We start from the raw sequence: 14,230 nt of genomic DNA on the forward strand, positions 1-14,230 counted from the left end.
TCCCTGGACATTCTCACGCCTCCCCCTCTTTCAGGCTCAGAGCAAGAGGGGAAAGAGGGAGGGCTGCTCACAGCCGAAAAGCGGGGAGGCAGTTTACCATCAGCCCCTCCCCTATCCCCCATCCTGGAATCGGAAACTTCAGAAGAGGAGGGGGTGATGCTTCCCCCCTCACCGCGCACACGCAGACAGCTGAAAAGACAGGAGAGAAGGGGGGGAAGGCGGGCAGTACCTGAGGGGCAGTTAAGGAGGAGCGAAAGATTGCGCGCCCGTTTGGCCCCTTCTTAAAGAACAGGCGGGAAGAAGTCCCTTGCTCTGTCAACTTTCTCCCAATGCCGCAGGACCTGTATCCCTGTATTGCTTCATGAGAAAACGCAGTCTTTGTTTGGACATTACCCTAATAAAACACGAATTAACTACAGCCGTTGGTCTGGTTCCTGAGTCACATCCTGGGCCTGACACTCATTGAGTAGCTGTGCCACCATTTCTTTTCTCTTTCTTTTACTATGGATGTACTTGAACTTTTTTGTTGCTTTTAGCATCTCTCGCTAACCTCAGCTCATTCTGTTTTAGCCTTCCTGACGCCATCCCTGCAATTCCGTGATACCTGCCTGTACTCTTCCTTTGTGGCCTGGCCTTCTTTCCACTTCCTGTATGTGTCCTTTTTTGTTTTCAGGTCATCTCGAAGCTTTTTGTGAAGCCACATTGACTTCTGCTGTTTCCCCCCTTTTTTCCTTGTTGGAATTGCTTGCCATTGCACTTTTAGAATTTCATTTTTTAGAAACTGCCACCCATCTTGGACTCCTTTTCTCATTAGGGTCGCTTGCCATGGAACCGTACTTACAATTGTTCTGAGTTTATTAAAATCAGCTTTCCTGAAGTCCGGGGTGCACGTATGGCTACTCTCAGCTTTTGCTTCTGTTAAAAGCAAGAATTCAAGTATGGTGTGGTCACTTTCCCCCAGAGTTCCCATAACTGCCACGTCATCCACCAAATCATCTCTATTGGTTAGAATCAAGTCCAGGATAGCTGATCCTCTGGTTGCTTCCTCCAGTTTCTGTAGGAGAAAGTTATTGCCAACACAAGTCAGAAATTTCTTGGAGGGGCCGTGTTTGGCAGAATTTGTCTCCCAACCGATATCAGGATAATTGAAGTCCCCCATTACTACTACATCATGCCTCCTCAAAACATTGGCTATTTGCTTTTCAAAAGTTATATTCTCGTCTTCTCCTTGATTGGGTGGTCGGTAGTAGACTCCAAGCACCACATTCCTTTTATTACTTGCCCGACTAATTTTAATCCAGATACTCTCAGTGGAGCTACCAAGCTCATCTTCCTGTATTTCTGTGCAGGGATATATATTTTTAACATATAGCATGACTCCATCTCCCTTTTTATTTCTTCTGTTCTTTTTGAACAAGTTATATCCTTCAATTGCTGTATTCCAGTCATGGGAGTCATCCCACCAAGTTTCAATTATACCTATCAAGTAGTAATTACCCTCCTGTATTAAGAGTTCAAGTTTGTCCTGCTTGTTTCCCATGCTCTGCGCATTAGTATACGGACATCGAAGACCATGTGATTTATGGCGTGGCTTCCTTACTATACTTTTCTGCTACTAGGCCCTATTAGAACCGATCTCTTTGTTGCCATTACTGTGCACAAGCCTTCATCAGTCATTGCCACCAAGTTTACGTCTCCCTCCCACTTAAGATTCAGTTTAAAGCCCTCCTGATGAACTTCTCCATGCTGTGGCCAAACACATTCTTCCCAGTCCTTGTGAGATGCAACCCATCACTTGCCAGCAGTCCATCTTCCAGGAACCATAGTCCATGGTGCCAGAATCCAAATCTCTTGTGTCGGCACCACCTTCGTAGCCATTAATTCATACGGAATATTTTTCTTTCCCTTTCTACTCCTCTTCTAAGTACTGGAAGGATGAATGAAAAAACTATCTGAGCCCCAAAGTCCTTGAGTTTCCTTCCCAGAGCTTCAAAGTCTGATGTAGTTTCTTCATAGCTCCATTTGGCAGTATCATTTGTTTCCACATGGATGAGGAGAAAGGGATCTGTCGGTGGGCTTGATGAGTGATGGCAACCCTTCTGTCACATCTCTAATCCATTCTCCTGGTAGACAGCATACATGGCGCGTCCACGGATCTTCTTGGCATACTTGGGTTTTGATACCTCCCGGTAGGGAGTCTCCCACTACTAGTACTCTTCTCTTCTTGTTGTGGGGCATGGTTTTGTTGCCCCTGCTTGATTGAGTTTCAGCCTCTTGTTCATTGTCGCACAGGGTCTCCTGTAATTCTTCCATCACAGGCTGTCCTCCAGTCTCATCCTCGAGTGGTTGAAAGCGGTTCCATAGTTCCCAGGGGCGTCACTGGGGCGGTGTGGCAGGTGCAGGCCGCACTGGGTGACACCACCAGACGGGGGTGACACCCAGAGCCGCCCCCCCAGGCACCGCCTAGACTCCAACGAGAGCCTTCGCGTGCCGCACCGGCTGCCTTCCTCGGCTGTTAGAAGGTGGTGGCAGCGGCGGCAGCGAGGTGGTGGCGCGCTCCCAGGCCCTGTTGTTTGGCCGCACGCTATGCGTGCGTGATTGCTCGCACTCTCGGGAGACAAGGCGCTGAGGGCCGCACCGGGTGACACCAACCCTAGTGACGCCACTGATAGTTCCACTGGTGAAGGGTGTCTTCTAGCTCTTTTGCTCCTGTCACCCTTTCCCACGGGGTTTCCTCCACTTTGTTGTTCCTCTCCAAAGCAGTCTCCTCTTCTGCTACCACATGCTGTTGTTCTTCCACCTCCACTTCTCTTTGCTGCTGTTGTTCCAGCGTTCTGCCACCCACCGTTCCAGGCCTCTCACTTTTTCTTCCAACAGTGCCACGAACTTGCACTTGTTGCACGTGTATGCCATGTTGTTCTCAGGCAAGAAAACAAACATGGCACACACCTTGCAGGTCACAACCACGGGAGTATCCTTCTCGTTCATATTCTCTTCTGCCTTTTGTTTCTTTCTAACACTTGCTTTGGAGTGGCCTGTGCTTTGTCCTGTCCTACTTCAGGGAAAACGTGAGAGTCCCACTGGTATGCAGTGAGCTGTACAAGGAGAATTAGTAACTTTAATTTTTTAATTTCTTTTAGGGACCTCCCCCTTGACCTCCCCTATTGAACTCGTTTGTCAAACTCCTGTTTGCTCTCCCTGTTTGCTTGCTCTCTGAAAGCTGGCTTGCTTGTATCTCCTTTCCTGTGGACCAGCTGAGACAGCTCCCTCTGCTCTGCTCAGTTAGGAGTCAGGAAACAGAATGAAAGCCCAGCGCATACAGCTGCTGTAAGTGGGTAAAGTATTGTAGCCTCAGGTCTTCTTCCACATTCTGTCCTGCATTAACAATAGCCACATGTGACACAAATAGTGGGAAAGAGGCAAAATTACAGAGCAATCCAATCCCTCAGTTTGCTGCACAGGGTTTCAATGCAGCAGAAGTGTCACCCTGCCTAGATCTGCTGGCAAGAGGCCTCACCTTTCATGAATGTCTCTATAGTGGCTGCCAATAATGTGGACAGGCAGAACCTGCTGCTGGGTGTTTCTGGGGCAGGAAAGGGGCAGAGCTGGACCATTAATTGATCTGCTAGACCCTAGATCACTTCAGCTATTGGCAATTGGCCCAATCCAGGCTTCACTGCTGGGCCAGCCAGGAGCATTGGACAATGTTCATCATGATTAGCTGAGGTGCTGAAATGGGTAAATACAACCTGGGGCATGGGAGTGAGTGAGTTGGACTTTCAGAACCAGGACGGCCTTGGGGCCAGAGTATCTTTTACCTGTTTACAGTTATGTAAAACAATGAAAGGTAGAAACAGAGTGGGCAAAGAAACATCAATTGCCTTTTTTTAAAAGTCGTTAAAAGTTATTGTAGAATCAGGTGGTAGAGATATGCCACTAAGCCCACAGCAGAAAAGACAGGACTGAAAATATCACTGTCCCCCTATGTTAAAAATTTCTATATACCCACTTAAGTATTTTAAGGACAAAATATTGTTTATGGGATATATGTTGGTGCCTCTATCAGGTATACAACATACCTCCAAGCCCTTGCTATTAGACCACAGTCAGATCAGTGGTAGGGTATTGTGCCAGCAAACCCCGATAGTAACAGGCATGCTTAAAAATCAGACCCTGGAACACTTTATTTAAAAATGTCCTCTTGTAGCTGTGACTGGGCAGACAGTAGCACAATGCTTGGATTGGCCGGAGGTAAACCACCATCACTGGGAAGATACAGTATTGGCCAGGGACCAGAGTGAAACCATAAAGAGTCCTGAGAAAAAAAGAAGAGAGTCACAAGTCACATAAAAATGCCCTCAAACAAGAAACAACTTTATTGGGAAGTTCTCTGTTCTATACTTTGGTTGATAAATCTCTTTATGCTTTTGGCCTTAAGTGTTCAACGTTCCAGGGAACAGGCAAGCAAAAAAGCAAGCACCATAGTCTGTTTAACTTATTATAAGCAAGATAAAAATGAAAGTGTTGCATGAAATGCCTACACACAAATGGGCAAAGCTTTCACTATAGTCACATAACCCATGATTTTTTATTTCCGTTTCCATTGTTGGGCAGTTCCACATGGCCGTTTATTGTGGACTCTGTGCTGCTCATGCATACAAGGTTTGTGCAGTGACCACACAGCATCCTCCTCATCAAAATGCCACCCCATATTATTTTCCCATTTAATCTAGACTGACCATTTCCCACAAAAAATCCGGTAAGCCAAACCCCCTGCAGAAATGGTAAATCCTGATTAAAGAGGGGGCATGTGGGATATGGAGTGGTATTTTGATGAAGATGTGGATGCTGCGAAAAACACATACATGATGAGCACCGACTCCATGATAAGCTGCTATGTGGAATATGTAATCCTATCACTCTATAATTTGTTAATTTTGTAAACAGATAGATTTACAGTAATATACATTAGATGGGGCACTTTGGATTCTGTACTTTAATGCATATTCAAACCTTATTATTGTAATTTGAGGTCCTCTACTGAGTCACACTAGCTACCATCTGTGATTAAGCCGGTGATAACCAGAGATGAGGCATTTGGGGTGGTGACATCTGTATTTGGAATACTTCAGTCAGCTTTGATATCTTTCTGGGCATAGGTGAAGACTGTTGTTGTTATCCCAGCTGTTTCTTCATCTCCTGTAGCTGGTTTTGTTATTTTACACTTTAGCCAGCTTTTATTGATTTGATGTTGCCAGTTCTCTGTTGTATTATTAACAACAGCAATTTTGATGGTTGCATTTTGATTGTATTGTTTGCTCCTTTTTATTGCAAGCTGCCTAGGCAGCAGCTTCTGCTGAAATGTATTTACTGAATTTATATCCCACCCTTCCTCCCAAAGGAGCACAGGGTGGCAAACATAAAACTGTTGAAGAAAAAGAAGAAAAATGGAAAAATGCAATTACAATTAAAAACATTTTAAAACACAAAAATGTTCTAAAACACAGTTTAAAAACACGTCTTTCATCAGTGGTCTTCAGGTTGCCAGGAACAGTCTTCTTTAGCTAACAAAGTTTATTAAACCACCTACCCACCCTGATCTACCTCCCGTGTTTAAGGGGTGACTTCTAGAGAGGTCTTGAGCCTTAGCGCTTCTCGGTGTTCTGTTTTTTAAAAAGAAAATCCTGAAACACAATGATAGCTAGACCTTAATGCTGAGCTAGGCATGCCTACACCTATTTATATCAATGGGCTTAGGTGGGCTAATTCTCCACAGGCTTAGGCTGCACGTGTCGTGCTTTCAGGTAGAGTTAAGTGTCGAAAAGTCCTTTCAAACAATAATGGGAGGCCGTTGGAGTCCCGCAGAGATACAGGATACCTTCCTCAGCTCCACTCTCATAGCTTCCCAGCCTCTGGGGGATGCTGAGGGTTGTTGGGTTTTTTTCTCCTTTTCTCCTTTCCTCCCCTCATCAACTCTCCCCCTCGGAGCCCTCGGCCCAAAGAAACCGCCACTCCCGTTGCAGAGAGGCTGGAGAGGGTTCCAAGTCCCGCCTAAATGCTTGCTGAATGGCCGGCGCGGCTGCCGTTCAGTCCAGGCCCCTCGCTGCCTGCCTCACGGACCGCGGGGATGGTGTTGTTGGGACAGGCGCTGCGGAAGCCTTCCGAACCGAGGAAGACGGGGGAGAAGGCTGTCCTTGTGAGAAAGCCGGAGACCCACCGCGAAAGGAGAGGCGCGGGCCCCGTCAGTGGGGTTCATTGAGGTGACGGAGTCCACCGCTTCCCCTCAGGTTTGACTTAACTCCCCCCCCTTGTCCCTCTGAGGAGAGAGGGACGTGGTGAGAGTTGAGACGGCGGGACAGGCAGCCGCCGCCTGCTGGGAGAAGCGAAAGCAGTAGTAGCAGCAACAGCCCGACTAGTTTCCCTCCCTCCAACTTTTCCCTTCTTTTCCCTTCTTTCTCCCGTTACTTGGCCCAGCAGTTGCTTTGGGGACCTTGGGGCTGGGCTGGGAGACCCAGACTTTAAAAGTCTGTCAGAAATGCTGCAACTGGGTCAATCAACGCTTCTCCCCCGCTCTCTCGCTCTGCCTCAGCTTTCTTTCGTCTATGAAGGGGCGGTAGGGGAAGGATCAGGCAGGCATCTCTGAGATGCCCTAAGTAATGTCATGCCATGGGGTCAGCAGGGCTCTAATTCGAATCCCCACTCCAGGACACAGCCGCAGAATGTGTGAAGGGGGCTAATTAAAGAGGGCAGCACTTCTGAGCCTGCAAAGAGTGCCTTTCTCTTTCATTCCTTTCAGTACAACCAGTTCTGAGACATCTGGGATTTGGGGCTTGCAAGCATAGTGTCCCGTTCAGATGTTCAGTACTGCTGCACAGGTAAGTGGATGTGTGTGCATGCCAAGGTTGTCTGCATGCCAAGCTGCTTAACAGTCTGGGCTTGTGCAAGCCTCCCACAGGTGGATTAAAGGATGGCAGAGCTAAAGTTGGAAAATAAGAGGTACTGGGGCTCTGATCTGCCTCAGAGACACACACTTTGCCTTGGAAATGCTGCCTCCATATTACAGAAGCATGAGAACTAGTTGTGCTGAGGGAAAGGCACTCTGCACATGCTCGTGGTTTCTTCTAGTATTCACATACCCCAGAGCTGAATCCTGGTATATAAAACAGCTTTCAAGTCCTGCCTCAGATTTGTCCCTAATAAGGATGCTGTTCTGCAGACTTCATATCTTTGAACTCCAAACCTTGTTTATTCATCTCCCGCAGGAGATGTGTCACAGATGTATCTGTCTGCTGTGCTGCTGTAGACAGAAAGCTGTTAACATCATCCTCTACACTGTACAGAGTTTTCACTCTGAAAGCCAACCCCCAAGATTCTTCTGCTCCTCATGCTGGCCAGGCGCCCAGAACTCTGAACTGTTCTTGAGCTGGGAACCATGGTCAATGATCTTTTGCTTTGTGATAAGTGAAAAGCCTCAAATTGCAAGGACATTTAAAGGAGCCCAGTGCAAGGAATGGAGTGGCATACTATTTTTCATTAGCAAAACTGATTGCCCCCAGTCTCTCGTGGGTAGTGTATAAAAGTTTATAAAATATCACAAGCTATTTTACAAACATCTAGAGGTGTTCACAGTTTTGCTACTATAAAATCATGATTAGAGGGAAGGAAGATAATATTCTTACATTCTAGTACAAGATAGTAGATGTCATGTTGATGAAAAAGGAAATTACATTAATTACAATGTACATCTACAGATGACTGGTATTGTCCAGTATATTAAAACAAAACAAAACAGTTGACTTTAGTGCTTGCTGTAGTGGTAGGTAATCGCCACCTCTCTGTCTTTGGTATCTGAAGTGTGTGTGTGTACAAATCCATAATATCCTTGCCATGAACTTCAGTGGCATTTTGTTACATCCCTGAACAATCACCTACTGAACTAATGTGTTACACTTCACTATCTTATGTCCTCAGCTGGCTTGCAGATGGCAAACTGAAACTTTTACTTTCTCTGCTGAAGATTAGAAATACAACACTTCATTTTTTAAGAAGTGTGTTTGTTTTAAATCACATTTTTATATTCCCTCATGCTAAAAGGACATCTGTTGCTAAATGGAGGGGAAATGACCTACTATAATGAAAAGTAACAAAGTTCTTCTATTTTATGTTTGTTTACATTGTATGTTGGGAAAGTATTTTGGGCAAAATCCTGACCTCACTGAAGTCATTGAATGTTTTCCCTGCAATTTACATAGGAACAAATTTTCTCTCTTTTCTGTGTATAAACTTTCATTTATAGAGTTACTGATGGCTCCGTTCCTGTTTCAAGTTGGTAGATCTTTTTGTCTGGATCTGCTTACTTTCCATTCTGTATCATTCCGACAGACGCCTTATCCCAGATTTGGGGAACCTTTAGCCCTCCAGGTGTTGCTAAACTGCAACTTTTATCAGCCCCAGCAAGCATGGCCTATGGCCAGGGATGGTGGGAACTGTAGTGTAGCAACCTCTGGAGGACTAAAGGTTCCCCACACCTGTCTTATCCAGCCACTTAACGCAGATTAATGCAACATATTTGCCCATTACATGATGTTACATGGTTAAAATATGAAAATGAATCCAATCCTTTTCTATGAAAGAGATCAAGACAGCTAAACCATCACAATTGATTCTTATACATATCCCTTTAGTATATAAAAAGAACTTGGCTTAATCAGACTTGTCAGAATTAGTGTTTCATGCCATAATTATCACATAATTTTTTACCAAACTTAAAACAGAGAGTCCTGAACATACTTACAAGGCAGTAAACCCCACAGAACATAGTAAGACTTACTTCTGAGTTAACCTGCATAGGATCGCACTGTTAGTTTTTAAAAAAGAAAAAGCAGCTCAGGAGGGAAAATATGCGTAGGTTCACAATGCTGAATCAGAGCACTTACGCAAGCCAAAGTGATGAACTCATTTATTTTTCCCTTGAGAAATTGAACAAGAGACGGGAAGTCATTGACTCATAAGTAAGATCATTCACTGCAATTGTAAACAGCATGTAGTATGCCAGCAAATATTTCCATAATCCTTTGCTTTCTGGAAAATGCAAAGCAAAATAATTTGCTGCAATTATAACTAACAAAACTAACAATAATAGGGCTAAATTTCATCATTATATGAGTGGCATCATATTTGTATCTCAATTAAATGCTTGAACATTAAAAATGTTACTGTGTTTATCATGCAGAAAGTTTGTTCTCACAAAACTTCAGTTTTCACCTATGTATACACCTCCCAAAAATAAAAACTCCGATACTATTTGTTATAAACAGTACCCATTGTTTTAAGTAATTATTCTTAAGATTTTTTTAAACTGCATTTTTAAACAATACAAATAAAATAACTTTCAAACAAAATTAAAAGGGGAAAGTTAAAATAGGAAAGGTGGAGATGGATAATCCAAATTGCATCAGCAAAAGTTAGACTGAATTGCTGTTACAGCAAAGGGTGTTGTTAGAAGAGGGTCTTTTGTGCTGGGCCTCATGCCAGTTTGTTTTTTTTAATATTATTTTTACTTTGCCTCCAAGGCTTCTAAGCATGTTGTAAAGTGCTGTGCAAGTGAGACCCTCAGCCTTCAACATCTTAATTTGCTCAATTATTTAAATTTGCTCAACTCTTGAAATGTGGTGTTGGAGGAGAGCTTTGTGGATACCATGGACTGTGAAAAAGACAAGTAATTGGGTGTTAGAACAAATTAAACCAGAACTATCACTAGAAGCTAAAATGATGAAACTGAGGTTATCATAGTTTGACATATAATGGGAAGACTTGATTCACTAGAAAAGACAATAATGCTGGGAAAAACAGAAGGGAGTAGAAAACGAGGAAGGCCAAACAAGAGATGGATTGATTCCATGAAGGAAGCCACAGACCTGAACTTACAAGATCTGGTGGTTTATAACAGATGTTATTGGAGGTCACTGGTTCATAGGGTCACCATAAGTCATAATCAACTTGAAGGCACATGACAAAAACCTATTTGCATCTGAACATATAAATTAGCATATGCAAACTTGTGTTATGTGCCTGGAATCTTTTAAGTTCTAGCAATGACCCTGGTTATAGCCACATGAAAGGTAGAACTCTTAGATACTAAATTTTGTATCAGGCCCGATGTAGCAATTATAATGCACTGTACTAAATGCTGTATTTTAGTTATATTTTATTGCTTCTTTTATTTCATATCTTGTGCTTTTTAGTGTTACTGTTTGAATTGCATAGAAGTCTGTAGAATTCAAATTGTGTGTGTTCTTCATTGACACGATGTGGGCCACATTAATGAAACCTGTGGACCACTGATGGTGTATGGACCACAGTATGGGAACCCCTGCATTAATTGAATATTATTTTCATCCACATGGCCAGAAATCATAACATTGACTAGTTGCTTTACAGTGCAAAATATCTTTATGTCCTTAGAAGTAAGACTAATTAACTAGCCCTTTTGCCTGAAGAGCCAAAATGCTTTAAATAAATAAATAACCATGGACTTAAATTGGTTTCCTCCCAGGTAAATGTATATAGGATTTAGTACTCATCTTTGGATCTTACAAAGCTCCTGTGAATCACTGACAGGTTCTAGTCATCTATCTAGGAGTGACCCCTATAGCATAGCGTTTATTTTTTAAAAAATTGGAAACTGTGTTGTACATGTAAATAGTGTGGTGGATAATTAAATATTATTTCAGCTAGGAGTTGCTTATCTTGGATGTCATTTTTAAGGGGGTTCATGATATAACCAGGTGAAATTGGGCAAGTCTCACCCTTCAGTACCTTAAAGACCTGTCTTTTCACAATGGTGTTCAGTGGCTAACTATAACCAAGGTATTCTCCATTGTTTTAATATTGTATTTTTATTATGTCCATTAATATATAGTTTGTAAACCACTTTTTGAGGTGTTGAAAAGTGGCTTAAATCCATTAAATAGCAGCGTCTTTGTTGTTTGTGGGTTCTCATGGTTCCATTATTGTAATTTGAGGCACAGGTGGCATAGGGTGCCTTCTACCAACTTAGGCTGGTGGCTCAACTAAGACCCTTTCTTGAGAGAGGTAATTTTGCTACAGTCATCTCTGCTGTGGTAACCTCAAGATTGGACTGCTGTAGTGCACGTCATGTGGGACTGCCTCTGAAAACAGTTTGGAAGCTTCAGTTACTGCAGAATGCAACTACCCTACAGAGTTGAGGTGAACAGATCATATAACAGCAATAAAGTTACAGCTACGCTGGCTGCCTGTACACTTCTGAGCCCATTTCAAAGTGCTGGTTTTGACCTATAAAGCTCTTTACACCTCAGGATCCCAGTATCTGCTTGAATGGCTCTCTTGATGTGAACTTACTTGGACCTTTACATCTTCATCTGAGGCCCTTCTCCAGGTCCCTTCTTTGAAGGAGGCTCAGAAGATGATAACAAGGGAGAGGGCTTTCCTGGTGTGGCTGCCCATTTGTGGAATACTCTCCCCAGTGAGGTCCGCCTGGTGACTTCGCTGGTAAAAACTTCCCTTTTCCCTGACTTTTAATGGACTATGATTACGTTGTTTTTGCTGTTAGGGTGCTGCCAAAGCTTTCTGTGGTTGCTATGGGAGTTGTTTTATGTATTTTTAAATGAATTTCATGTGTTTTTGTGTGAATGTGTAGATATGTATTTTATTTATGCTGTTGTTTCAAGTTACTTGATCTTCGTGTACTAAGTGACACAATTTTAATAAATAAAAATAATTAATTAAACTGGTCTTTAAAAATCCCAGTTAGGATTAGGAAACTAGAATAATAAACAGGTGATAGTTCATAATCTAGATGATTTACCATTTTGCACAATATAATGCCCCTGTGGATTTTACTGGAAAGATTTTATCCCGTGGCATATTATAATATTCATGACGGCTTACTTTATATATAATAACAAATAATAAGTTGAGGTCCAACACTAGAATTGTGTGTGTGTGTATACTTACTCTCTCTCTCTCTCTCTCTTCCCCCCCCCTTCAGGTCTTACTAAACATGTTAAATTAAGGCCACAATCCTACACACATTTACTAGAGAGCAAATGCCATTGAATTAAGTGGAACATACTTCTGAGTAACATGTTTAGATATTGCTCTTACAGGAACATCTTGTGTATGTATATTAAAAAGGAGACACAATTATATTGAATATTCAATGTGTGTTCGTTTCTCTCCACAGCGTAAATATGGCAGAGTTTCTAGAACTTGAGGGAACAATAAACTGGAAAGAAAGATGTATAGCTCTGGAGTCCCAGCTGATAAAATTCCGCCTCCAAGCAAGCAAAATTAGAGAGTTGTTGGCAGAGAAGGTAGGTCTTAAACTGTCCAAGATAATAATAATTATTTTGTAAACCATCTATAATTACCTTAATTATATATCCAATTAACTTAATAAATGTCTATTGTATAATCAGGTTGATCTGACTATAGTAATCATTAGACCTGTGTTCAAGTTTCCTCTTCATTATTTAGTCCTGGGGAATATACATATTTTTGGTTTCTGGTTGTTGCAGTAACAGTAATTTAATCTAAATGTTTGAAAAACTTTTTAATGATTTATAAGGTGTACTGTGTTGTTGTATTGTGATATTTTGTATTTCGGGTCTATGACCGTAATAAACTGTAAGTAAGTAAATTTTTGAAGCAATTATACTATTCTATATAGGGAGCAGTATTATAGCGGCCTACAGTCCCTGTCAAACTAAGGAGATTCACATGCATAAATAGGCTCCTACATGCATTTCACTTGCTAGATTGGAACTGTGTATGTATCTGAATGTGGATGCTGTTTTTCCACCTTACGTTACTGGGAGAAATAAGTTCCAGTAACAAGCTCATGCTTTCTGCATCTCTCTTTCCTTCTCCTTCTCTTTGGGCCTCCATATTGCATCAGAATTTTCTAGATTTTATGTTCACATAATTTGAATTTAAGCTTATTAACTAAAAGAAGTTAATATCATTGATAAACAATAACTTTTTTGTTATACCCAAACTTTCCAAAACATAAATATTAATATATCCTGACAGATATGTGACTACTGACTAAGCTGGAACGGAAACTTAATTGACATTTCTCACAGTTGTATCTTTCTTTCTTGTGTGAGTTGTGCTGAGCATTGTCTGTTGTCATGGACAAGAATATTTCATTGTAAATGTGTTTCTTTTGAAGTCAAAAAATGTTTGAAATAGCTGAGCTATTAATGAGTAATTATTTGTATAGTATTTCCTGTTTCAGATAGGTTTTTGTATAGCCATTTGGACTGAAACGGTGGCCTGCTGCTGTTCCAGCCAGCTGGGAATACAGGGCAGAATTGGTGCTGTAACAATGAGCAATAGCCAATCAGCAAAATGCTGACAATGTAATCATTAAACTTACATAAGAACCGAAATAATATTTGAAACAAGAAAGGTCTCTTTATACCAGAGGCAGAGAAGACTCATGAATGCCTTCTTCATTTTCTCATACAAACAAAACATATTGGATTAACAAAGCTGTTGGGAGAATTTTTCCCATCCATTTTGTGGGCAAAATGATGCAAACTAACAAGGTCTCCAAGGTGTAAAAGATGTGCCTGAATGAATCCACTCTCCTGACTATTAATCAAAGCAAAGTCAGCTGCAGTATTTGTTTTAGAATATTGTCTGAAAGCAAAATTATCACTGAGAGAGTTTAATTTATGCCTAACCTGAGGCCCTCTGGATGTTGTTGGACTCCACCTCCTATCAGCCTCAGCCAGCATGGCCAGTGGTAGAAGATGATGGCAGTTACAGTCCAGCAGTATCTAGAGGGACACAGATTAGCCTCACCACCCCTGGTTTAATGTTTATCTAGGACAAGCAACCATGAGAAATTGTTAAAATTTCCTCAAAAACAACCATAGCTGTTTAATACGAGATAAATGTGATTTCTGTACAGCGTTGCTTTCTAAAATTATCGTTAAAGATATTCTCACTTGGCAGAGTCACTCTTGTGATTCTTTCTGAATTCAACACACACTGGACATTTAACAGCATGACCTTGCAGCATTTATGGGACAGAATACGGGAGCAGGAAGCAGACAAGGGAATACAGATATTCAGTAGTGGAAACTGGATCTTTTTTCTTCCATTATTCCAAGTCAGAGTGAGCACTATAAAAAGTTACATGCAGAGAAAGAGAGTTTGCTGAAGATCTAAGCAGGAG

The 14,230-nt window shown here is 41.9% G+C and overlaps 1 protein-coding gene across 10 annotated transcripts in view; it reads left to right on the forward strand.

Annotated features, from left to right (window-relative positions):
- PLEKHH2 (pleckstrin homology, MyTH4 and FERM domain containing H2) overlaps positions 1–14,230 on the forward strand; it is a 167,218-nt gene that overhangs the window by 12,493 nt on the left and 140,495 nt on the right. For 4 of the 10 annotated variants that reach the window (XM_061625386.1, XM_061625387.1, XM_061625388.1 and 1 more), the window contains exons 1-2: positions 6,071–6,260; positions 12,227–12,356. In XM_061625386.1, coding sequence (XP_061481370.1) covers positions 12,234–12,356 — 123 coding nt within the window. In that variant the 5' untranslated portion in view covers positions 6,071–6,260; positions 12,227–12,233. Of the gene's footprint in view, positions 1–3,263; positions 3,328–6,070; positions 6,288–6,796; positions 6,876–11,510; positions 11,533–12,226; positions 12,357–14,230 lie in introns of those variants that run through there. The other 6 variants (XM_061625394.1, XM_061625391.1, XM_061625389.1 and 3 more) reach the window with 6 other exon arrangements.

Source organism: Rhineura floridana, chromosome 4 (assembly GCF_030035675.1).
Source record: "Rhineura floridana isolate rRhiFlo1 chromosome 4, rRhiFlo1.hap2, whole genome shotgun sequence".
NCBI lineage: Eukaryota > Metazoa > Chordata > Lepidosauria > Squamata > Rhineuridae > Rhineura > Rhineura floridana.